The sequence below is a fragment of the Ascaphus truei genome, chromosome 2 (genome assembly GCF_040206685.1).
Source record: "Ascaphus truei isolate aAscTru1 chromosome 2, aAscTru1.hap1, whole genome shotgun sequence".
Lineage (NCBI taxonomy): Eukaryota > Metazoa > Chordata > Amphibia > Anura > Ascaphidae > Ascaphus > Ascaphus truei.
In genome coordinates this window covers 252528560-252552559 of record NC_134484.1, presented here as the reverse complement: position 1 = coordinate 252552559, position 24000 = coordinate 252528560, and the positions used below count along the sequence as shown (strand labels likewise).

General features: G+C 46.8%; 1 protein-coding gene across 4 annotated transcripts in view; it reads left to right on the top strand.

Annotated features, from left to right (window-relative positions):
- LOC142487211 (NFX1-type zinc finger-containing protein 1-like) overlaps positions 1 to 24000 on the top strand; it is a 162065-nt gene that overhangs the window by 21675 nt on the left and 116390 nt on the right. For all 4 annotated transcript variants that reach the window (XR_012799167.1, XM_075586049.1, XM_075586051.1 and 1 more), the window contains exons 5-6: positions 2420 to 4066; positions 6494 to 6619. Coding sequence is in view for 3 of the 4 variants with exons in the window: in XM_075586049.1 (XP_075442164.1) it covers positions 2420 to 4066; positions 6494 to 6619 (1773 nt within the window). In the remaining variant the exon portion in view is untranslated. The remainder of the gene's footprint in view (positions 1 to 2419; positions 4067 to 6493; positions 6620 to 24000) is intronic.

The window sequence follows — 24000 nt, the reverse complement described above, 5'->3', positions numbered from 1 at the left end:
CAGCAAAGAGAGTTAATACTCAGCTGTAGCAGGGTTGCGTGAGGCATGTGTCCATCAGATTGTAGAAGGTTTGTTCCAATGTTTGTGCATAGCAGAAATAAAGAGAATCAAAAAATGCTGCAACAGATCCTTCACAAGTCCATCCAAATAAAGATTACATGGGGGCTGTCAGAGAGTAAACACTCAACGCGTTTCACCCGTCGGTGGGCTTCTTCCCGGAGTGGTAAAATTTAAAGTGCAGGCGAGCAGTGTTATATATTTACCACTCCGGGAAGAAGCCCACCGACGGGTGAAACGCGTTGAGTGTTTACTCTCTGACAGCCCCCATGTAATCTTTATTTGGATGGACTTGTGAAGGATCTGTTGCAGCATTTTTTGATTCTCTTTATTTCTGCTATGCACAAACATTGGAACAAACCTTCTACAATCTGATGGACACATGCCTCACGCAACCCTGCTACAGCTGAGTATTAACTCTCTTTGCTGTCTGGGCATTACTTGTCCTTGCAGTGCTATGCACTGCTGTATTTTCCATTTGTATGACTCTGTTTGTTAGCATGTCATTAATAGGTATATTTTTTTGTTTGCTGCATCAGTTCTCATTGTTTTCTTTTTTTTGGGAATTGCTAGGCAGGGTATGATTATTATTTTTATATCATTTTTTTCCCTGTTTGCCTTTCTCTTCCCCCTTTATTTTTGGTAATATATTATTTTTCCTGGCTGTATACTGGGTCATTGATCATATACTTTTCCTCCATGCCACAATCCATCATATATCTCTCTATTAGGCATTCATGCCAGTAGGGATTTATAATATTTTGTATTACCTTCAAGGGTTATATTAAACTACTTTTGTGTTACAATTTATATTCATTTAGACACATTCTAGTTTTTTTGAGGTAAAATAGAATTCATTCACTAGATTAACAGTCCCCCTTTTATCCAATATATTTTTGATACATATATTTTGTTAGGCTGTCTTTAGTATATTCATGTTTTTAAGTTAGTGTGTCTTGCTGTTATTCCAATAAAATCTTGTTCATTTTTCTGACTCTGCAGTGCATCTGGTTCTTGCAATATAATCTTTATTAGTAGATTTTCTTTAGGTGTAATTTAGAGTGCTAACAAGGGGGTTGTCTTTGTCCTTTTCATTTGTGTGTTCTATATATATATATATATATATATATATATATATATATATATATATATATATATATACATATACATACACACACACACACACACACACACACACACACACATATACATTACCATGAAGCGGCAAAGAGGCGACAGCACTCAGACAGTTTGAAGCAGTATTATGTATTAAACATATAGCACATATCTCCAAAGTTTCGATCGCACAGGGGGATCTTCCTCAGGGGGATGCCTGCCCAGCCCACTGCTGATTACCTACAGATGTGCCAGTGACCTTCTATCAAATATATATATATATATATATATATATATATATATATATATATATATATACATTTAAGCTGAGATTTACTAAACTCCAACATGGATTGTCATACAGTGATACCACATTAACTGCCATTGACTTAGTGAATGTTCCCCCTACAGTATGTCAACTGTTTTGTCTGTTTATTGTTTTTGTTGTCTTTAACGTCTACCTACTGTACATTCTCCCTTCAAACAATTCCTCTCTTTTATAGAGGTTGTCAGTCACAGACAGTATCTGTTAAGATGTGTAATAAAATGGTGCCATTGTATGCTTGCCCTTGCTTACATTTTTTAATTTTTTCGAAGATTTGAAAGATTTAAAAAAAGAAGGCAGATTATGTTTAGTAATGATTTATTTTGCTGTGATATTTAAAAAAAATACATCTTTGGAGGGACTGCATCTTCAATAATAGAATTGTTGCCTATAACCCATTATTAACTAGAATAAGGATTCCTGTACCCCTGCCTTTTGACATATCCTTGAAATCATTGTTTCCTTCAGTACTTCATAAACAGGGGTGGAGTTGGAAATAAAAGCTTCAACTACATAGTTTGCCCTTGTCTGAAAGTGGTCATTCCCTCCCCCTCCCCCCCCAAATAACTCTGGGAAATGGTAATGGCACTAATCTTGATCTGTTAAGCTAATCACTGACTTTCATGGATTTTGAGTCAGTTTTATTGAATGTTAGCATAAGCACCAACATAGATTTCAATGTAGCCTCAGTGGTAAATACAAATAATTACTTTCCCATTAAAACATCATACCGCATTTTTAGTCTAAGATACTGAAATCTCACTGATGTCTTCCTTGGATGTTGCCATCTCTGTTAACACCTACTACCTCTATTCTGCAAATCTACTGTACTTCATCGCCTTAAAAAATACATTAAAAAAGATAATTTATTTACTCTCAAAATTGTAACATTTTTTTTTTTTAAATCTTCATTGTTTCCAGGGAAGGAGCAGTTCAGTGGTTGCAAACCAAAAGACTATTCCTTTGAAACTAGAAAGAAAAGTGTTCCTAATCTTGTATTGGAGGAGAGTAACAACTATAGTTTCGTAGAATCATCTGTAATTAACAAAGAAAGACAGCTTTGGAAGGAGAGGGAATTGAACAGTGTTGAAATGACATCAATGGCAAAGTTAGAACCTTCAGAGATTGTAATGAAACTTGCAGCTCCAGGGAGTGGCCTAAAGAAACTTCTGAATGAAAGCAGCATTGACCTTCAATTGTTAGAGAGTCTCCTTGCAGTCTTAAATAAAGCCATTGGATGCACAACGAATCGTCAGAACTTAATACACCTACTAAATGAAGTCCATGGTTCTCTTTTTCTAATGCAGGTTTTACCATCATGCATTTTACAGTATATCACTACTCATCAAAACACATTCCCACTTATTGACCATACTCTTGTCCTACTCTCTGAGTTAGTTAGTATTTTCCCATGTAGCTCTTTTACAGAAGTAACCATAGTCAAAACCCTTCTGGAAAAGGCTGTTGATGAGGCGCAAACAAATGGCAAGACTTTTCCAGAGGAAACGCAACAAAAGCTGGTAACTCTCAATGATGCTCTCCAGCATTCACAAAAGGAAAAGCAGGAAGGCAGGCTGAGATCAGATAACAATATCTACATGATTGGAAACAAGGGAAACATAGAGGATGAGGACTTCCGTAGTCTATCAATCTTTCCAACATACAATGACATTTATACGGATCAAAAACCTCACATGCGTTTAAACATCATTAGTAGATCATATCCTGATGCTAAATCATACCTGGACACACACTTCCGTTTATTGAGAGAAGACTTCATTCGTCCACTAAGAGATGGAATTTCTCAGCTTCTGACCTTGGAGAGTAAGAATCTAGCTGAATCAAAATTTGATGATATTCGAATCTATTTTGACACCAAGATTTTGTATCCACTCTGTACCCGGGCTGGGATAGTTCACCAGGTTAAATTTAGCATGAGCAACTTAAAACAAGTCACCTGGGAGATCTCGCGACGTCTGCTGTATGGAGCTCTTGTCTGCCTTTCCAAGGACAACTTTCAGAACATGTTGTTTGCTACAGTGGCCGACAGAAGTGTTACTGATCTCCAAAATGGAATCATAACTTTGATGTTTACTGAAGAAAGCCGACAGAAGCTAGCAGAGCATACGCTAGAAGCTGATACTTTTCTGATGGTCGAAACAATGGCATATTTTGAAGCATATTGCCATGTTCTGGAGGGGCTGAAAGAGATGGTGGACAGTGAGATTCCATTTCAGAATTACATTGTTCATTGTGATACAACAATGTCTGCACCTGTTTATTTGGGAAAAAATCATTCAAATTATAGTTTGGAAAGATCCATTAAAAAACAGAGCCCTACACAGAAGCAAATCAGCAGCAGTAATCCAACTTGGAGTACTGTAACTCCCATACAGCAAGAAATAACTTCTTCCGAGGAGGACACTGAAACAACTCCAAAATTTGATGTACTTGATTTTATGACTTGGCCAACTAAAGAGGAACTTGAACTTGATAGTTCCCAGTTTGAAGCATTTCAGATGGCTTTAACAAGTGAGCTTTCTATTGTACAAGGTCCTCCAGGAACAGGTACAGTAAACACTTTGTTCAATCCATTTATATTGTGATATTTACAGATTGAATGGTTATATTATACTATTGTCAAAGTCAGCAGCATTTTATAATTTTATATGGTTGCTTTGGCAACACAGTTCAAAGGGTATGACAGTGTTAATAAGGCAACGCATGCCTGCAGAGGGCAGGTGGAGTGATGATGAACGTACTAAACATTAAGCTTAACCTTGAGGTGGTCTGCTATAGGGGTTTCGTGTGCTTTTTTCTAGTGTAGTGGTTGCGCCTATATTTGTATGCCAAGCTCTTGATCACGGTATAATTTCCTTATTTCACCTCTCTCTCGCAATCTCCATCTCTCGGTTCACAACCTACCCCTCACTCAGCTTGTCTCAGTCTCCCCTTCTCCTCCTCACTTTTTTTAATCCACCCCTTTCTCCACAATTACGTTCTCTTCCGTCAAATTGTCAGCACCATCAACCTCACTCCCCCAGCTCTCAATCCTTTACTCAGGCTTTCACTCCTTTTGCCAGAATTGTACAGTACACCAAGTATGACTACAAAACCTGGATGGGTTATTATTACACAAGCAAATTAGAGTCAGTTTCCAGTAGAGATAAACTAAATCTTTGCAGATGATCGCGAAACAGGAAAATCATTATTTTGGGGGAAAATGATAAATATTCGGCTGAAAATACATTCGCCAAGAATTCAAATGTTAATGTGCAGGTCACACGACCCTAAATTCAGTTCACCATAGCCCTTTGTATACAGTGTGTAATGCCATTTTTGCTAAATTCTTGGGAAAAGTAGCAACATTGTATTACAGAGTAGATCCCAAAAGGATCAAAAAAGGCTCTCTCATATGTCGAGCACTCAATGTTGGGGTACAGTAGTAAGACTCACAGTGGTCTATCGGTGTAAATACCATTGATAGGACAAAATATGGCCCATCTTGACCGGAATAGCTCAGAAAAAATAATAAAATGTTATTCAAGTAATTTCAATTAGTAAGGTTAAAAACACATATAAAACATTCAAACATTAAAAAACCCCATTAGGAAGTGGTAAGGTGAGCAATCAATCAAACAGTTGGTATCAATATAATATACACATTTAGTTGCTCTCCACAGACGTCTTATTGCGGAATATAATTATTCCTGGACAAGCAGGTAAGTATCCCTTCAAGCCTATATAGTGAAAAGTGCTTAGTACTTATGCTTTCCTATATTAGTGATAAGAGTATATACCACTGTTTTCTCCCTTTGGAGCGGAGCCCCTTGCACCCGCTGCACTGCATCCTAGTTTGTGTGACAGTTCGCATACCATTCCTGAGCCAGTGCATACACCTGATTACAAAGGTGTATATATTGCACCTCTGATACCACCTTACCTATAACTATATACATTGTGAATTTTTCACTATATAGGCTTGAAGGGATACTTACCTGCTTGTCCAGGAATAATTATATTCCACAATAAGACGTCTGTGGAGAGCAACTAAATGTGTATATTATATTGATACCAACTGTTTGATTGATTGCTCACCTTACCACTTCCTAATGGGGTTTTTTAATGTTTGAATGTTTTATATGTGTTTTAAACCTTACTAATTGAAATTACTTAAATAAAATTTTATTATTTTTCCTGAGCTATTCCGGTCAAGATGGGCCATATTTTGTCCTATCAATGGTATTTACACCGATAGACCACTGTGAGTCTTACTACTGTACCCCAACATTGAGTGCTCGACATATGAGGGAGCCTTTTTTGATCCTTTTGGGATCTGCTCTGTAATACAATTTATTTTTCCCTTAGAGCACCTGTTGCACAATATACATACATATACATACATGGATGAGCGGTTTATTTGCCCTTTATAAATGTAAAAGTAGCAACATTGTAAGAAATGTGGCTATTCAAACGAACTGCACAAATGGGAAATTGAGAAATTTGCAAAAATATTGCAAACATTTGAAGATATTCCCACATCTCAGATTGCCAGTCAATTGTAGTAGGAAATTGTTTGTTCTTTGTAAGCTTTTGAGGAATTCTCATTTTACACGAGTCTCATATACTGGTGGCTATGCACAAAGCAGTGATAAGTGTTTTTAAGTGAGCTAAATGCCTTTATAGCGCAATTTATAGCGAAACTTTTTTTATCAATGACTGTGTTATCACTGCTTTGTGAATCACGCTGCACACAATATTGTGCCATAAAGGGCACTTAAAAACACTTATCACTGCTTTGTGCATAGCCCCACTGACTGACTGATATAGACTGAAAAGGCAATGTTTTATGTTTTAGGCTAAAAACCTAAACTCTCATTCATTTGGGGTCTCGAAAGAAGTCTATCTTTGCTGTTTTTGTGATTAACGGAGCAATAAGAGAGGGTCAAACAAGAATATGATTACATTATTGTATCTTTCTATTTTTTCCTGCAGGGAAGACATATGTTGGAATTAAAATTGTTGATGCTCTATTGAATAACTCAGAAATCTGGAAGCAAGGACACAACCCAATATTGGTTGTTTGCTACACAAATCATGCCCTTGACCAGTTTCTTGAAGGTAAAAGGATGATTTCTTGCCTTACTATATTTGTCGGCATTCTCTTAATTATTTATATATTTATATATATGTTTTATATATATAAAAACAAGACAGGCACTCCAAAATCCAAAGGTGAAGTTTATTCCTCAACGTTTGGGCTCCCTTTATCAAGAGCACCATTGGGAGCAGAAACGTTGAGGAATAAATTTCACCTTTGGATCTTTGAGTGCCTGTCCTGTTTTCAGCCTGGCTGACATCTGAACGGTTTGCACCCTACTACCACCTGTATTTACACATATGTGAGTGCCTGGTTTTCTGGACAGTTATATAATATAATATATATATATACATATATATATATATATATATATATATATATATATATATATATATATATATATATATATATATATATATGTATATATATATATATAAAACATATAATATTACATATATATAACATATGTATTACTTGTGTACACATTCACATGTCTTAGACAGGTCTGCAACCCTGCTTTTCGCCAATATCACCTAGCATACAGTGCTTCCACTGCAGCAAGGGATTCTGGGAAATGACATGCAAATGAGTACACAGTGCCACCTGTGCACACAGTGCCAAGGTGGAGGGTTTTTAGTCACCGTATCACACATATATATAAAATAGTGCTTATAGATTTATAATTAGATCAAAGACAGTGTTGATCACTAATAATCACCACAGTGATAGTGCTTATACTGATAAAAGAATAACATGTGCTATATATACACAAAGAAAACTGTACATATATCCACTCAATATGTGCAATAAAAGATTTTTTAAATATATAATAAATCAAACCAGTAAAAGTTCAAAGTGAAAAAGATAAAGTCCAAAACCAGGTGATAGTTGATCTTGATGGAGTGGGCTGCTGCTTCAAAGTGATGTTGTCACATCATAGAATACCTAAAAGAAAAAAAGAAGTGCAAGCTCCATAGCATAGTACTGTATAATTAGGAGTTTATAGTTAAAGCTACAGATGACCACGGACCGTAGGACCTGCACTCACAAGAGAGTAGAAGTTTTAAAGCATGCAAGAGACAATCTCTAAGGTGATGTCACCGTGTGAAGGTTGCGTTCAAAACCATAGAGCTGGGCACTTGAGGAACCAAGTTATAACATCCATGGGTTCCTGCCTCAGATTGGTGCGTCTTCCAGGTGAAAAGTGTGGCTGTGTAGACGGCGCTTCCTTCTCCAGCAGCAGGCTGTATATATATTTAGGCAGCTCGGCGTCCACAATCAACTGCTATTAGCTGCTGGCGTGCAGGGGAAGAAACAGACCTCCACACTCTCTTCCACAGCGCGATGACGTCACCACGTCAGCTACGTCCCAACACGTTTCGTCACGTGATGTGACTTCATCAGGGGAGACCAATCAGCCCAGGCTCTGTATTTATATAGCCCCTGTTGCTAAGCAACATGTAAAAAATCTGAACATGCATAATAACAGTTACAAAACCTGTATGTATAAGTAGTGGGGCCATATAGAATGAGAGCCAGGTTGCTGGTGTGTCATAATCGCTGATTAAAAAAACAAAAAAAAAAAGATCTTCTATTTACATGCACTCCACCTCCACAGTACTAAAACAATGATAGTATACTGGAAAGAGATGGTATTCCATCTCCACTAATTGAAAATAATATTTATTATAAATTAGAAACAAAAAAAACCCCACCCCCGAAGAAGGTCGTGTTAAAACGAAACGCGTGTCGGGCAGTAATGACGTCACGGTCATTCTTTCTATAGCGCGACGGCAACATAGTTGCACGTTTTCTAAGCTCCGTGCACTAGTTTGTTTAGCTGAGCAAGTTTAAACTTTGATGTGGGCTGACGAGGCATCCACTAATAGAGAGATTTAGCTTGGGGCTTATCCATGGCTAGCACTCAAGATCACTACAAGATATCTATCTCATTCCATTATAGCTGCTAAACCCCGTTGACATTAGTAGGGGATTTAAACAGCTGTAAATTATAATAGCAATTTGCTGGAATGAGAAGTAGCCGTCTCACTACATGAGGTAATCATCACTATCAGTATTAACAGATAACATTGTTACGCTCTATCTGTGATATATATATATATGCATCACCTTGAGAAAGGTCCCACTGGGGGACCGAAAAGTCAGTTTATGTGTCTTTTTCAATACAAAAACTTGTGATCTAACTTACCAGAGTGCTGTCTCCTGATCTCGTGCTTCAAACGGTATCGTATGGTTTATTATTGCTTTATGGGACAAGCACCCAATTTTTTCTACTTGCAAGTGGAGTGCCGGCTGCTTCTGTGGATTCCATATATATATATATATATATATATATATATATATATATATATATATATATATATATATATATATATATATATATATATTTTTTTTTATATATATATATATATATATGCGGGGTTGCAGACCTGCCTAAGACATGCAGATGAGCATACAGTTATATTTGCATATTTGCTTTCCTGTGGAGGGTTTTTGTCACTTTTTTTACTCACCATACTCCGTATTATGGTTTATATATATATATAAATATATACATGTAGAGGTATCAGTACCGTGTTAGCCGAGCTTCAATAATCAAAAAATAAATAGATGATACCGTTCTGTGTCCACACCCACCCACACCATTTATATCCACTCCACACACACCTTGTGTAAAGCACTGTATATACTGTGGGCTCTCCATTCATTTTTATTCACACTGATACACATACACACTCTTTCTTCACTCAGTGTATCTCGAAAGCTCGCACAAATAAAAGCATTACGTTAGCCACAGAACGGTATCATCTATTTATTTTTTGATTATATATATATATATATATATATATATATATATATATATATATATATATATATATATATATATATACACATGAAGGTCAGTCAGCACACTGTAGTAGAAAAGGTTGTAATAGCAGATGCTAGTCCCATAGAGAATAAGTATATATATATATATATATATAGACTTGTAGTAACCAGGAGAATCCTGATGACAAAAAGACAGCACACCGCAGCAGTAATACAAAAGATGTGTATTGTGAACACAGGGCCGCCAACGTTTTGGTCCTCGTAGAGGACCTTCCTCAGGGCCAAATCTCCATACCAATGACTATATATATATATATATATATATATATATCTTATACTATATTTGTGAAAGCACTGTATGCCTGTCTGGATGTCCTGTGTCCCTAGGGGAAATCTCATTGGTCCCTTGGCCCGCCCGCCCCCGCACACCTCTCATAGGCCTGAGGCGGAGTGACGGGCCAAAGGAGAGAGACACACACACACACACGCCCGCTCAACCCTAGAGACGCTGACGAGACGCTCACCAGGACACCAAAAGTAAGTACAACACTACCCCCACCCCCACTATCACCCCTCTGGCCCTCCTCAATGGCTAGCCACCCTTGACCACCCACCCTCCGCCCTTCCCGGTGCTGAACCACCCCTATCACCACTATGGCCCCTTTGCTACGCTCTTACCCCACGCGGCACTATCCGCCGCGTGTCCTCGAAAACGAGCAAGATCTCCACCCCCCCAACAATACCCTCGATCACCACACTTACCCTACACCGCCAACGCCGGACCTCAAACACGACGCTAACACCCCCCCCTCGCCACTCCGCATGCCACCGCAGGCCAGACCGAGTAGCCGCTCACACCCCCAACCCCCTCTCGCCACTCCGTATGCCGCCACGGGCCATCACAAAAAGACCACTTCCCACTGTCAGCAATCATGCACACACGAAATAAGTTTACTGCACAAATCACAACATGCTCAACGTGGAACAGTTTCACCCCCACCCTTCTCTTTGCCCCCCCACCCCTCTCTTTGCCCCCCACCCTTCTCTTTGCCCCCCCACCCCTCTCTTTGCCCCCACTGCTCTCTTTGCCCCCTCCCTGCCCTTTGCCCCCCCTGCCCTTTGCCCCCCCCTGCCCTTTGCCCCCCCCACCCCTCCGTGCCCTTTGCCCCCTGCCCCTCCCTGCCCTTTGCCCCCTGCCCCTCCCTGCCCTTTGCCCCCCCCGCCCCTCCCTGCCCTTTGCCCCCCCTGCCCCTCCCAGCCCTTTGCCCCCCCTGCCCCTCCCTGCCCTTTGCCCCCCTGCCCCTCCCTGCCCTTTGCCCCCTGCCCCTCCCTGCCCTTTGCCCCCCTGCCCCTCCCTGCCCTTTGCCCCCCGCCCCTCCCTGCCCTTTGCCCCCCCGCCCCTCCCTGCCCTGTGCCCCCCATCCCCTCCCTGCCCTTTGCCCCCCACCCCTCCCTGCCCTTTGCCCCCCGCCCCTCCCTGCCCTTTGCCCCCCCGTCCCTCCCGGCCCTTTGCCCCCCTCCCTGCCCTTTGCCCCCCCCCGCCCTTTGCCCCCCTGCCCTTTGCCCCCTCGCCCCTCCCTGCCCTTTGCCCCTCCCTGTCCTTTGCCCTTTGCCCCTCCCTGCCCTTTGCCCCTCCCTGCCCTTTGCCCCTCCCTGCCCTCTGCCCCTCCATGCCCTTTGCCCCTCCCTGCCCTCTGCCCTCCCTGCCCTTCCACGCTCCCCGCCTTTCCACGCCCCCCCGCCTTTCCACGCCCCCCTGCCTTTCCACTCCCAGCCCACCTTTCCACGCCCCCCGCCTTTCCACGCCCCCGCCTTTCCACGCCCCCCGCCTTTCTACGCCCCCCCGCCTTTCCACGCCCCCCCCGCCTTTCCACGCCCCCCCGCCTTTCCACGCCCCCCCCGCCTTTCCACGCCCCATGCCCCCTGCACTTCCACGCCCGGGCAACGCCGGGTATATCAGCTAGTATATATATATATAGCGTTTGGTTATATTTTATTAAGAACTTGGCCAGTAAAGTTTATGTGGATCTATGTGGGAATCATCCACGTTTTGGGCTGTATAATTCAGAGCTGATAATTAACCCAGCCTGTACTGATAACACCATATATGCCATTTTATTCTCATTCTGCTACAACACAATCACATTTTTTTACACCCTATCAATAAGGAGTCACTCCCAGACCTCAGTGAGCACTGTAGTCCTCTCTATACATCAGACATAGTCCTAAAGGCTACCACATTCACTCTGTAAATATTGAATATGTATGCACGTTTATTTTATTTTGGCATTCTTTTGGTTGTTTAGCAGTACGCTGCTTTTTCAGTATTTGGGGATAGATCCTCAATGTAAAGTTATAACACGAGTCCATAAGAGCCAAGACATTCTGACTTAAGGTAGAAATTAGGAATTTTCCCATACCTGAGAATAAAGTCATTTAGCGCTACTAGATTTACATTCCAATCATCACTTTTTTGTTTCTAATTTATAATAAATATTATTTTCAATTAGTGGAGATGGAATACCATCTTTTTCCAGTATACTATCATTGTTTTAGTACTGTGGAGGTGGAGTGCATGTAAATACAAGGATCTTTTCCTTTTTGTTTTCATATTGCCCTATCCTTTGCACCCCCCATTTATTCAAGCTGAGCAGAAGCCAAATTTCATTATGTTATAATAGCTGATTAACCTAAATGCTAACACTTAGAATAAATGTTGTACATACAAATATGCTTTCAAAGATTAAATAATGACCTCTATTGTGTAATGATTTCTATTCTTGTGCACTAAATACAACCAAGAGATATAAGATAACAATAATATTAAAATGAATTACAATCAATGCATAAAAATTATAATTGGAAAATGTTAAATGAAAAATGTTTATGTATATGGAGCGCACTTACCCCCACCCCCTGGGAGATATGGCAGCTAGTGTGTGTGTATTGCTTTACCTGTGGCTCACAGGAGGCCTGAGCCTCCGCTGCTGGGAGCCTGGGGTGTACCTGAGTCGTCACTTGGTATCGCCTCCACCTGTATGGGATCCTACTATTTGGGATAACCCTGTTACAGGAACCCCATGCAATAAAACACACGGATAACAGTTTTACTGCAGCCAAAGAACACTGAACATATATAAACACAGGTCCAACCACCCGGTCATGCACGACCGTGCCCTCCAATAACCACCCACCTGGTGTCCACACACTGGCGAAATAGACCCCCCCACCTGAGGAGCCCTCGGGCACCCAATAATCCTGGTGTCCACGAGTAGCAATTCCCGCCCAAATGTGTGAGACGGCGCTGCTCCACTAATGTGTTTACAGTTGGTGCACTTGTAATACCTGCCGGGTGCAGACTGGGTGTCCTGGTGAAGCAGACTGTGGGCAATGGCCATTCGGTCCCATGCCGTTAGCGACAAGTCCGCCTCCACGTAGGATAGTGTCCAGCTGGAGGGTTCCACACTGAATAGAGTCTTGCATACGTAACTGATGGTCTGGCCCCAGCCGTGTCCTGGCTGTGTCCCTCGCACTGGTACTACAGGGGCAGTGTCCCTAACTGATGGGCCTCATCCTGCAGCAACCACAAGCTGAGGTGAGTTGGGGCGTAGCTGGGGCCTAAGGGGGTCTCTGGCCTAGTGCAGGGGTCACAGATGCCCTGCACAACCAACCTACCCCCTTCTTGTCCAAGCTCTGACTGGCGTGGTCTCTAGCGCGCGCAAAGTAACAATCTGCAGAGCAGGAGAATCCAGCCATGCGAGTGGCTGCAGCAGCCCATGTGTTTAGCAGCCCTAGGGGCTGCAGGGGATTATAGTTCCCCTGCTGACCTGCACTTATAATGGCCGCCGCTCACAGAATCCCTTTGCCCATGCACAACTCGTACTGCGCATGCGCGTGCCTGATCAGTATGGTGGCGCCCTGCAAAGGGAGCCGCTGTGGACCTCCAGCGACACGGTCATCTTGCATGACTGCCCGCAATGCCTGCAACTACTCCCCGCAGCTACTGGCACCTCTCCCTGCCTCCCCTGCAACCTCTGGCTGTACCCGCCCCACTCCGCAGCAGATCGGGAGGTAAGGGGCCATAAGGGGAGCCCAGAAGGGTACCCAGGCTAGATCCTCCCCCTGGTGAAAATCCCAACATCCCCACTTGGGAACATTGTATATAACCATTAACAGAAGTTGTATAATAAAAATGCAAACATATACTGTATATAATTTAACACATTGAATCGGCTTTACATTTCTGTGAACATCACAATCACAGATTTGATCTTGCTGCGAGACCACTACTGAGCCTCGTAATGCGGTGCCCCAATTGTATCGTAGGTTACCTGGTTTGGAGGGTACCTTACACACTAGCTTCGGCGAAGCCCTTCTTAAACTCCCTCTGGGGAGTAATGTTCATAGTCTTGAGGGTCAGCGTCTCCCATTGGGGGTACTAGTGTCTCTATAAAATCTCTTTGTGGTACAAAGCAGGGACTTCTTGGGTCCAGAGGTTGGCTCATTGGAACCATCGGAGTAGGCATTTGTTGTCTGGGCCCTTTACCCGTAGCTCCTCAGAGAGGGGCTCCGTGACTTTGGAGTACCCTTTGAGAGGGTCCCTCCATAGCAGGCCTGCACAACTCATAAAGTGCGGAGGGCCGAACTGCTCCACGGAAAAAAAAATTGGGCCGCACGGGTAAAATCATCATCATCATCATCATCATCATCATCATCATCATCGTCTCTCCTCCAGCACCTCATCATCATCCTGCACCTCCCATCACTCTCCCCCCCTGCATCTCCCATCACTCTCCCCCCTGCACCTCCCATCACTCTCCCCCCTGCACCTCTCATCACTCTCCCCCCCCTGCCCCACAACCCATATCGGCAGGCACCACAACCAATAACAGCAGGCCCCACAACCCATTTCGGCAGCCCCCCAGCCCATTCCATGTCAGCATCCCACCCCCAAGTCAGCAACCAGCATATCCCACCCTAGTCAGCATCCCCCCCGCCAAGTCAGCATCCCCCCCCCCAACTCAGCATCCCCCCCCAAGTCAGCATCCCCCCCCCAAGTCAGCATCCCCCCCCCCCAAGTCAGCATCCCCCCCCCCAAGTCATCCCCCCCCCCCCAAGTCAGCATCCCCCCCCCAAGTCAGCACCCCCCCCCCAAGTCAGCATCCCCCACCCCAAGTCAGCATCCCCCACCCCAAGGCAGCATCCCCCACTCCAAGGCAGCATCCCCCACCCCAAGGCAGCATCCCCCCCCCCAAGTCAGCATCCCCCACCCCAAGGCAGCATCCCCACCCCAAGGCAGCATCCCCACACCAAGTCAGCATCCCCTCCCCCCCCAAGTCAGCATCCCCTCCCCCCCCAAGTCAGCATCCCCTCCCCCCCCCAAGGCAGCATCCCAACCCCAAGGCAGCATCCCCCACCCCAAGGCAGCATCCCCCACCCCAAGGCAGCATCCCCCACCCCAAGGCAGCATCCCCACCCCAAGGCAGCATCCCCTCCCCCCCCAAGTCAGCAGCATCCCCCACCCCAAGGCAGCATCCCCTCCCCCCCCCCCAAGGCAGCATCCCCCCCCCCCAAGGCAGCATCCCCTCCCCCCCCCAAGTCAGCATCCCCCACCCCAAGGCAGCATCCCCACCCCAAGGCAGCATCCCCCACCCCAAGGCAGCATCCCCCACCCCAAGGCAGCATCCCCCACCCCAAGGCAGCATCCCCCACCCCAAGGCAGCATCCCCCCCCCAAGGCAGCATCCCCCCCCCCAAGTCAGCATCCCCCATGCCTACCAGATGATGTTGGCGGCGGTAGCAGACTCTGTTGCCGCCGACGGTGGCAAAAGGAGGAGAGGAGGTGGTGGATGGCGGCGATGGCAGGTGAAGCAGGGGGAACCGCGCTCTACTAACAGACCCTGAAGTTCCGGGTCGCGGGACTGGTGGAGCGCGTTCCCGTGCTGGAGCCGGGAAGGGGGTTAGGGGGGTTACAGGAAGCGCACGCGTTTGCTGGTGCGCGCTCCTAGAGGGCACAGACAGCATGCGGCCGCGAGGGTTTACCAGGGAGGGAGAGGAGTGGGGAGGGAGAGGAGTGGGGAGGGAGAGGAGTGGGGAGGGAAAGGAGGGGGGAAGAAGGGGGGCCGTCGCAGGGGGGGGGGAGCGGGCCCGCAGAGGAGCTGCATGTTGCTTCCCCTTCCGTCCCACGTTGGGAGCAGGGGGGGGGGGGGGAATCGGGCCCGCAGAGGAGCTGAGAGTTGCTTGCCCTTCCACCCCACGGAGCGGGCCTAGCGCATGCGCGCCGGGACCGCAGGGAATCGTCGCCATTTTTTTTTTAAAAGTTTTTTTTTTTTTTCAAAGTTTTTTTTTTTTTTTTTTTAAATCTCATCGAGGGCCGCACAGAGAGGCCAGGCGGGCCACATGCGGTCCGCGGGCCGCGTGTTGTGCAGCCCTGCTCCATAGGATCATCTGTGGTTTCGTTCGCTGTTTTGGCGTGGTCCATAGAATCCACGGTGGTCTCGTTTATAATTTCTTCATTGTTTTTTAATCTTGCGGGCTCACCGTCCAGAGGTATTGCCGGTATCTCTGACTCGTAGTCTCCCACTTGTGGGATAGGGAGAAAGTGGTTACGGTGCCAGACAATTACCCGGCCACCCGCGTCTTTTATACGGTAGACCGTGAGGCCAGGCATTTGTTACTCCACCTCGAACACCCAGTCTCGCCAACGGTCAGCCAATTTATGTTTCACGGGAATCCCGAGATTACGGAGGAGCACAGCGTCTCCAGGACAGATCTCCCGATGTCTGACCTTATGGTCATATCGTCTTGTATTGTTAGCGTTTAGCTGGGAAGAGGACTTTTCAGCTAGCTGATAAGCCTGTTGCAGGTTTTCTTGGAGCCGCTGTACATACCGGAAGTGCGTCATGTTGTGTATCCCGTCTGTTGACACCGTGAGACACACATCTAATGGCAGCCTGGCTTCTCGCCGGAACATGAGGAAGTATGGGGAGAATCCTGTGGATTCATAGTGGGTACAATTATATGCATGTACCAGTGTTTCCACATGCTTGCTCCACTCCTTTTTCTGAGCGCTTTTCAGGGTACCAAGCACATCAAGTAATATCCTATTAAATCACTCTGGCAGAGCGTCTCCCTCCGGATGGTACAGCATCGTTCGGGACTTAGTGATGTTGAGAAGCTTGTGTAATTCCCTGATGAGTTTACTCTCAAAGTTCCGGCCTTCATCTGAATGTAGATGGTTGGGTATCCCATAGTGCACTAAGTATCGCTCCCACAGGATCTTCGCCACCGTGATGACCTTCTGGTCTTTAGTGGGGAAGGCTTGAGCGTATAATGGTCCGTAATGACCAACACATTGCCGATGCCTCGGGCGTCTAGTTCAATGCAGTGGAAATTCATGCACACCAGGTCCATGGGGCCCAAGCTCTTCAAGTGAGCCATTGGTGGTGCTCTGGTGGGGCAGGTCGTGCACCGGATGCACCGTGAGCATTGGCCGCAGTGTCGCTTTACTGACTCACGCATTCGTGGCCAGAAAAAATGGTCTCTTATCAGCCCAAAGGTCTTCACCACACCGAGATGGCCATGTTCACCGTGCAAAGCTTTCAGGACCATATGTTGTAGGTTTCTGGGCAGAACCAGTTGTCTTCTATCCAGGTAGTTAAGGTATTGTACCACCCGATAGAGTTGACTGTTATCAATCTCAAATGTATCCATTTCTCGCATGAGTATCACGACCATGTCACTTGGAGCACGTTTCAGTATTGCAGGCTTGTTTTGCTAGACGGCCTGGCGGATGATGCCATCCACTTGATCCCGTATTTGATATTGCACCATCTCTTTCCATGCAATAATCTTGTCTTGGGTGATGTTCATCCCCTCTGGCTCACAGTAGGTGGCCGGAATGGCCTTGGATTGGCATCCCAAGGAATCTGCGACCCTTAGTTCTGAGAAGGTCACTCTTTCCTCTATGATGGCCACCGTGGAGCACAGAGGTTGCATCCCTGGTCCAGGGATCTCTTCCCAGAGGTCATCGTCGGCGGTCTTACTCAGTCCTGGTCTTCGGGATAGAGCATCAGCTCCGATATTCAGGGGCCCAGGTTTATATTTCAGTGTAAACCGGTAATTGGAAAGAGCCACAAGCCATCTGTGGCCGTGATGTCCAGCTTGGCGGACGTTAGTATGTATGTTGACAGAGTGTTATCCGTCCGCACCTCGAAAGTGACGCGGTACAGGTAATCATGGAGTTTGTCCACGATTGCCCACTTGAGAGTGAGGAATTCCAACTTATGGACTGGGTAATTCTGCTCGCTGGGAGTCAGGCTGCGGCTGACGTAGGCCACTGGTTGGAGGCCAGCCGGGTACTTCTGGTGCAGGACTGCACATAGGCCGTTGAGACTCGCGTCTACATGGAGAATGTAGGGCTGTTCAGGGTCGGCGTAAACCAGAATGGGTGCCTTCGTCAAGCTCCCCTTCAGGCATTGAATGCCGTTTCACAGGCGGCCATCCATTTGTCGCCAAATGGGTGTAAGTGTTCTGGTCCTGGCTTTGGCTGGAACTCACCCTTACAGGGCTATAGAGCTTTCAGGCAAAGCCCTCCCTGTACTGGACAATTGGAATCATCTGGTTCTGGACTGACACTGCAGTCTGCTTCAGGAAGCCTGCTATGCAGCTCAGTCCCTATTGGCTCCCTGTGCTATTTAGGTTCAGCCCTTCCATCAGGAAGTGGCAGAGTATAATTCTGGAATCACTGTTTCCTGTTAACCTGTGTTTGCTACAAACATCTCTGCCTGGCCTACCTTGGGCCTTCCTGCTCCTGTGCTGAAGCACTGGATCCTCAGCACCAAAGCTTCAGTATTTCTGTGGCCTGTCTGCATACTCTGCTTCCTGATGCCTTCAACACTTCTGCCTTGTATCTGTGCTTGTCACAAGCACCCCAGCTTGGCTGGTCTGGCCTTCTTGTGCTGCAGCGCCTATACTGAAGCTTCCAGTCTCCTTGTCTCCTGTTCCACAGGTCCTCCCGTGCTGGAGCATCTGCACTGGATCCCCTGCACTGTAGCTGCTCTATTCTGGAGACCTTCCTTTGCGCTGAAGCTCCTACGCTGAAGCTCTTATGCTGAAGCTCTCAGCTGAAGCTCTCTGCTGAAGTATTCCTGATGCCGACCCCAGCCTGTGACCGTGACCATCATCCTGTGCCGCCTACCTTGACCCCAGCCTGTGACCTCAACCATCACTCCTGTGCCACCTGCCTTGGATAATGTTTACCCTGCCTCCTCCAATCCCAACCCGGCTACTGCCACCAGACGGAATCCGCAATCCTGACCCGGCTTTGCGGTCTCAGGTCGATGCTTTCATATCCCCACCTCAGCCCTGCGGTCCTGTCCTTGTTTCAGCGAGCACACCCTTTACAATGGGATCTTTGCCGAGGTGGCCTTTTTGCCTTGTATCCTCAGGTTATATTGTTCACGGTTATATTGTTCACGACTTTTGCTCGACTGCAATACCCCTCCACAAAACGGCGATAGTAGCGGCAGAAGCCTAGGAATGAACGGAGCTCCAAGACGTTCTCAGGTCTGAGCCTGAAAATCTTCTATTTTGTCAGTGTCTGTGGCTATCCCTTCCGCAGACACTATATGTCCCACATATGTCACGGACGTGCGACAGAATCGGCACTTATCTAAGGACAGTTTCAGGCCTTCCTTGCCTAGCCGATCCAGCACCTTCAACAGGCGTTCTTCATGTTCTTCCAAGGTCTTAACGAAGACAATGATATTGTCCAAGTAGACCAAGCATTCCCGGGGATTCATGTCACCTATGGTTTTCTCCATCAGGCGTTGAAACGTCGCTGGGGCTCCACAAATGCCTTGGGGCATACGCATAAATTGGTAAAAGCCCAGAGGACACACGAATGTCGTTTTCTCCTGTTCGTCCGCACTCACTGGTACTTGATAGTACCCAGATCTCAGATCCAGCACACTGAACCATTTGCTCCCCGATAGTGCATTAAGAAGCTCCTCAATTCTCGGGAGGGTATATTGGTCAGGCACAGTACGATTATTCAGTGTCCGATAGTCCACACACAGTGGACTGACCCACTCTTCTTTCTTCATCTCCTGTCCTCCACATCTCGGGGGGCGATGCAACAGGACAGTTCCCTGGAGGGAGTCATATCATTTAGCCTGATGGTGTGTTGGGCGTTTCGGCTGCAGCCCACATTCATCTCGCTCATTGAGAAGACTTCCCATCATGCTTCCAACTTGTCTGTCAGCCGCTTCCTCCACTCGGTGGACAGGGTCGAGTCCCTGAAGTCAAAGGTCAGCCAGGCTGGCGGATCTTGTACCTCGGCGGTGGTCGCTTGCACAGCCATCGTATCGACGGGCGTAACTGGATATATTCGCCCCAATTGTTGGCCTTCATTGCAGGACATGGGGTAAGGGGAGATGTTCTGGCCGAACACCTTGATCCTCCCCAGCAGCTTGGATGTCCATTCCCACACTTTGGGCACAATCTTGTAGCCTCGTTGAGCGTCTTCCTCCGGTGTACTTTCTAGTGAGAAGAAGTGATCGGCCTCGTCTCTGCCAGAGTAACAGCACACTGCGGCCATGTGCTTTACTCCCCCTGGTGGAATCTCAGTTACCACTCGGAGGTTGTAGATGATCCCATGCCCTTCTTTGTAACATTCTTCCCACAGAAAAGGGCGGATCTGCAGGGCAGACAGGGGTACTGTAGCTCTCCAGCATCTTGCAAGTAGGCTCTGATCACTGCCCGCACTGCATCGGTGTTGGTCCCCAATATGATTGGGGAACTCAGGTATTCCTGGGGCTCAGGGCAGATTAGGGCCTCCATATCCATGGTGTGGGACTTGCTGGTGTTTAGCTGGGGTATTTCCAGTTGAACTTGCACCACGTCATTGATGGGATAATCCTCGTTGCTGAGGCCCCACAGCTTCATTTTGTCTGCAGACTGTAATGGCAGATGTTTGAGGTGTTGATCATAGAATGTAATGTACATGATAGTCACCCGAGACCCAGTGTCCAGCAACGCCGATGCATATATTCCGTTGACGAGGACACGGATAATGGCAGCCGGTCCTACGCGACAGTAAGCGTCTGATGAAGATGTTTCTTCAGGGGTTGGCGCTGATGCACTTTCAACGGGCGGGGGACTGGTATCTGCTGTCTGGACCTTGCAGATCATGAATTGGGGATTGATCATCCTAGTTGGAGTTTTTTTTTTCTCTCTGGACAATTCTTTGAAAAGTGACCTTCTGGCCACAGCCATAGCAGACGATGCCGGTACTCGTCTACTGTGGAAGCAGAAATGATATTATGATTCCACAGCTTCAACTGGATCCGTTGAATAAATAGGGACAGGTCTTCTCCATCCTTCTGTCTGAGGCCATAGTATTTGGACCACAGTTCACTTTCGTCTTCATCCTTTCCATAGATTTGCATCAGCAGATCCACGATCTGGTGGGCTGAGAGGTCGGCGTCCTGATCACATTGCATACTGACATGGTGGATGCTGGAGGCTGGAGATTCTCTGTTGCTTTACCGCCTCGAAGCAGGGCCATTCGTCAAGTACCTTCGTCAAGTACCTTGAGGGTGTGTTCCCTCAGAAATCGATCCCTTCTTCGCCCACGGGGGTAGGAGTCGTCCCGGAGAAAGCCTTTAGTTTCTTATAGTTTTGTGCTTGGGAGGACATGGTTAGGGCCTCCACTAATTGCGGTAGAGTCACGCCCAGGACAGAGCCGCCACTTGTTAAGTGATTATCGGTCCCAGGCCCTGGACTAGGGACTGGCATAGAACTTCTCGCCTGGGGCTAGTGGGAGGTGACTGTGGTAGACTCCCGGCCCAGCTGGTGGCCCTTTGCATGGTACTAAAAGTGACCGTTACCCAGGGTAGGGGTATGTCGGGTCTGGCCGGAGTACTGGTGGCCATATTTATGGTCCTCCACTGCCCGAGGTTGTAAGAGGAGGTGGAGACCTCGATAGGTGGGGGAACCCTTGTGGAGGGTCCAGGATGGAAGGTAGCTGTGATGGTTCAGGGGATTCCTTCCCCTTCTTTCTCTTCCTCTGTTCCCTCTCTTACTAATCCCTCTGCACTTTCCCCACTCCTGTCCCGCTCCGTCCTCCTCTCTCTCTGCCCCATTGCCTCAGCGCATGCCCCACAAGTCTCGCGCACCCCGCGCGGTCCCCGAGCCCCTGCGGCAACGCTCACCACTCCCAGACACTCTCTATGCCCGCTGCCAGTCACACACCTCCGGTAGCGATCCCATCCGGTTCTCGGCTCTCCGCGCATCTTGTGACGCAGCCTGTGCGTGCGCACTCTCTGCTTACAGAGGGGCGCGCGCACATGCTCTTCTTCTAAGGCCTGTCACTCTCCTGACTCCTCCTCTCATTCCCTGCAAGCTATCTCTCTGTCTGATCCCTCTGTCTCCTCCTCTTCTCTCACTGACCCTATCCTTGTTGTCTCCCACTTCTCTCTCTGCTCCTCCCCTCTCTCCCATTGGTGTGTCTTCCTTTATAATCCCTGTCTGTCCTCTCTATCGTCGCTCTGTATAGTTCCTGTTTCCCTGTGTGTGCTGACCTATGCTGTGCTCCCTCTGTGTTCCTGCTTGTATCCTGCTCCTGTGTTACTTTTGGATTTCCCTGGCTTTGACCCCTGCTTGTCCTGGGACTACCCCTGCTCTCTGTACCCCTTTGAACCTTGCTACGGACACTACCTCGTTTACCTCTGGCATCTTTGGACCTGGCTTTGTACCCTGACGACTCTACTCTCTGGACCCCTGGACATTGGCACACGGACACGACCATTCTTACGTTTACGGACACGACCATGCTTACGTTACTTGCAAACCCTACAAGACGTTGCAAGTATCCCTAACCACTTTTCCAACAGGCCCAGCAACGCTATACCACACTGCTCCCACTGCTGTGGGTGTGTGGTGTAATACCGTTCCCCACCTCAGTATTGGGGTCTTGCCAGGTCTGCGGGCATACAGGCGTGACAGTAGCATAGGGGGATGCTAGCCCAGGGGTATATGAGTGGGCACCCTTGTGGTAAAGTCTCTGGCAGGTATATAACCTGAGGGGCATCTTCGGGGCATATCTCTTGCCCTGTGGCTAGTAACACTACACTCCCCTGATAATCGGTATCATATTTTCTGCTGATGATCCTGACATCGCTCATACCAGGGGATCTTTTCACTTCGTACCACGAACATGAAAATGTTGCGGAGGTTCTCAGAGCTTTACGGCCCAGTCATGGACCTGTTGCTGCGTGGGCGTAAACATGGCGTTTGGAGGATTTTCACAAATTTTGACTGTTGAGTAGGGCGCCCCAGGCCTGAGATCTCAGCAGCGCCTCCAATTTTAGCGCACTTTCCACCACCCCCTGGGAGATATGGTGGCTAGTGTGTGTGCAGCTTTTCCTGCGGCTCACAGGAGGAATGAACCTCCGCTGCTGGGAGCCTGGGGTGTACCTGTGTCGTCACTTGGTAACGCACACTGAAGAGTGTCTCGCTGTAACAGGGGACTTATCCCTGTTCACAAATGTGCCTCTAATCCAGCAGTGTGGTGGTTAACTGCTGGTAGGCAATTAACTAACACCACCTGGCTGATTGCAGGTGGTAGAAAAAGCCTGCCTTTGAGACAGGAAGAGAGACTCCTTAGCTCACTTGTGAGCTGAACAAGGAAACAGAGCAGAGGTTCTTGAGTCTCCCAGGAGAGACTGACCAAGAGAACACAGATCTCTGGAGCTGACAAATAAGACTTCTAAACCTGGATGCTGATAATCCGGAGAAAAGGCAGCAACCCTGGAAACAGATAAGCCTTTATTTTCCATTGACTGTTGTATATATATATATATATATATATATATATATATATATATATATATATATATATATACATATATATATACAGTGCTTGACAAATCACCCAAAAATCTACTCGCCGAACCAAAAAATCTACTCGCCACCTAGTCCCGCCCCTAGTCCCGCCCCCAACCCCGCCTCTAGTCCCGCCCCCAGCCACGCATTTAAAAAAAGCCATAAATTAAATAAATTGAATAAATTCCTAGTAAGAACATTCGTTTTTGATATTAGTTTATTTATTGTATTACATTATACTACAATTAGTCCTTGGTGTGTGTGTGTGTGTATAAATGTCAAATCTAGAAAAAAAAAGCCAGATGTGGATGACTAGTTTCCTGCACCCCTTAACTAGTGTCTGGATGCCCCCGCTTCACAATATTTAAAGCAGCAATCCCGTCTGGGATCTTACCTGATCCGCAGACCCTCAAAGTCCAGGTACCCTCATTCCCGCAATGTTATACATTGGAGGGGAGGTGTTCGTTACCTGTCTTCTGGGTTAGGGGGGGTTCGATGTCTTCCGTGTGAAGCTTGAGTCAGATCTGGAAGTAAGCAGTATAGGTTATTTCAGTGTAGTATAGGGCAGTTAAGATATCCAGATCCATAGTGTGAGAGTGTGTGGGGGAGAGAGCGAGAGTGTGTGGGGGAGAGAGAGAGAGAGTGTGGGAGAGAGTGAGTGAGTG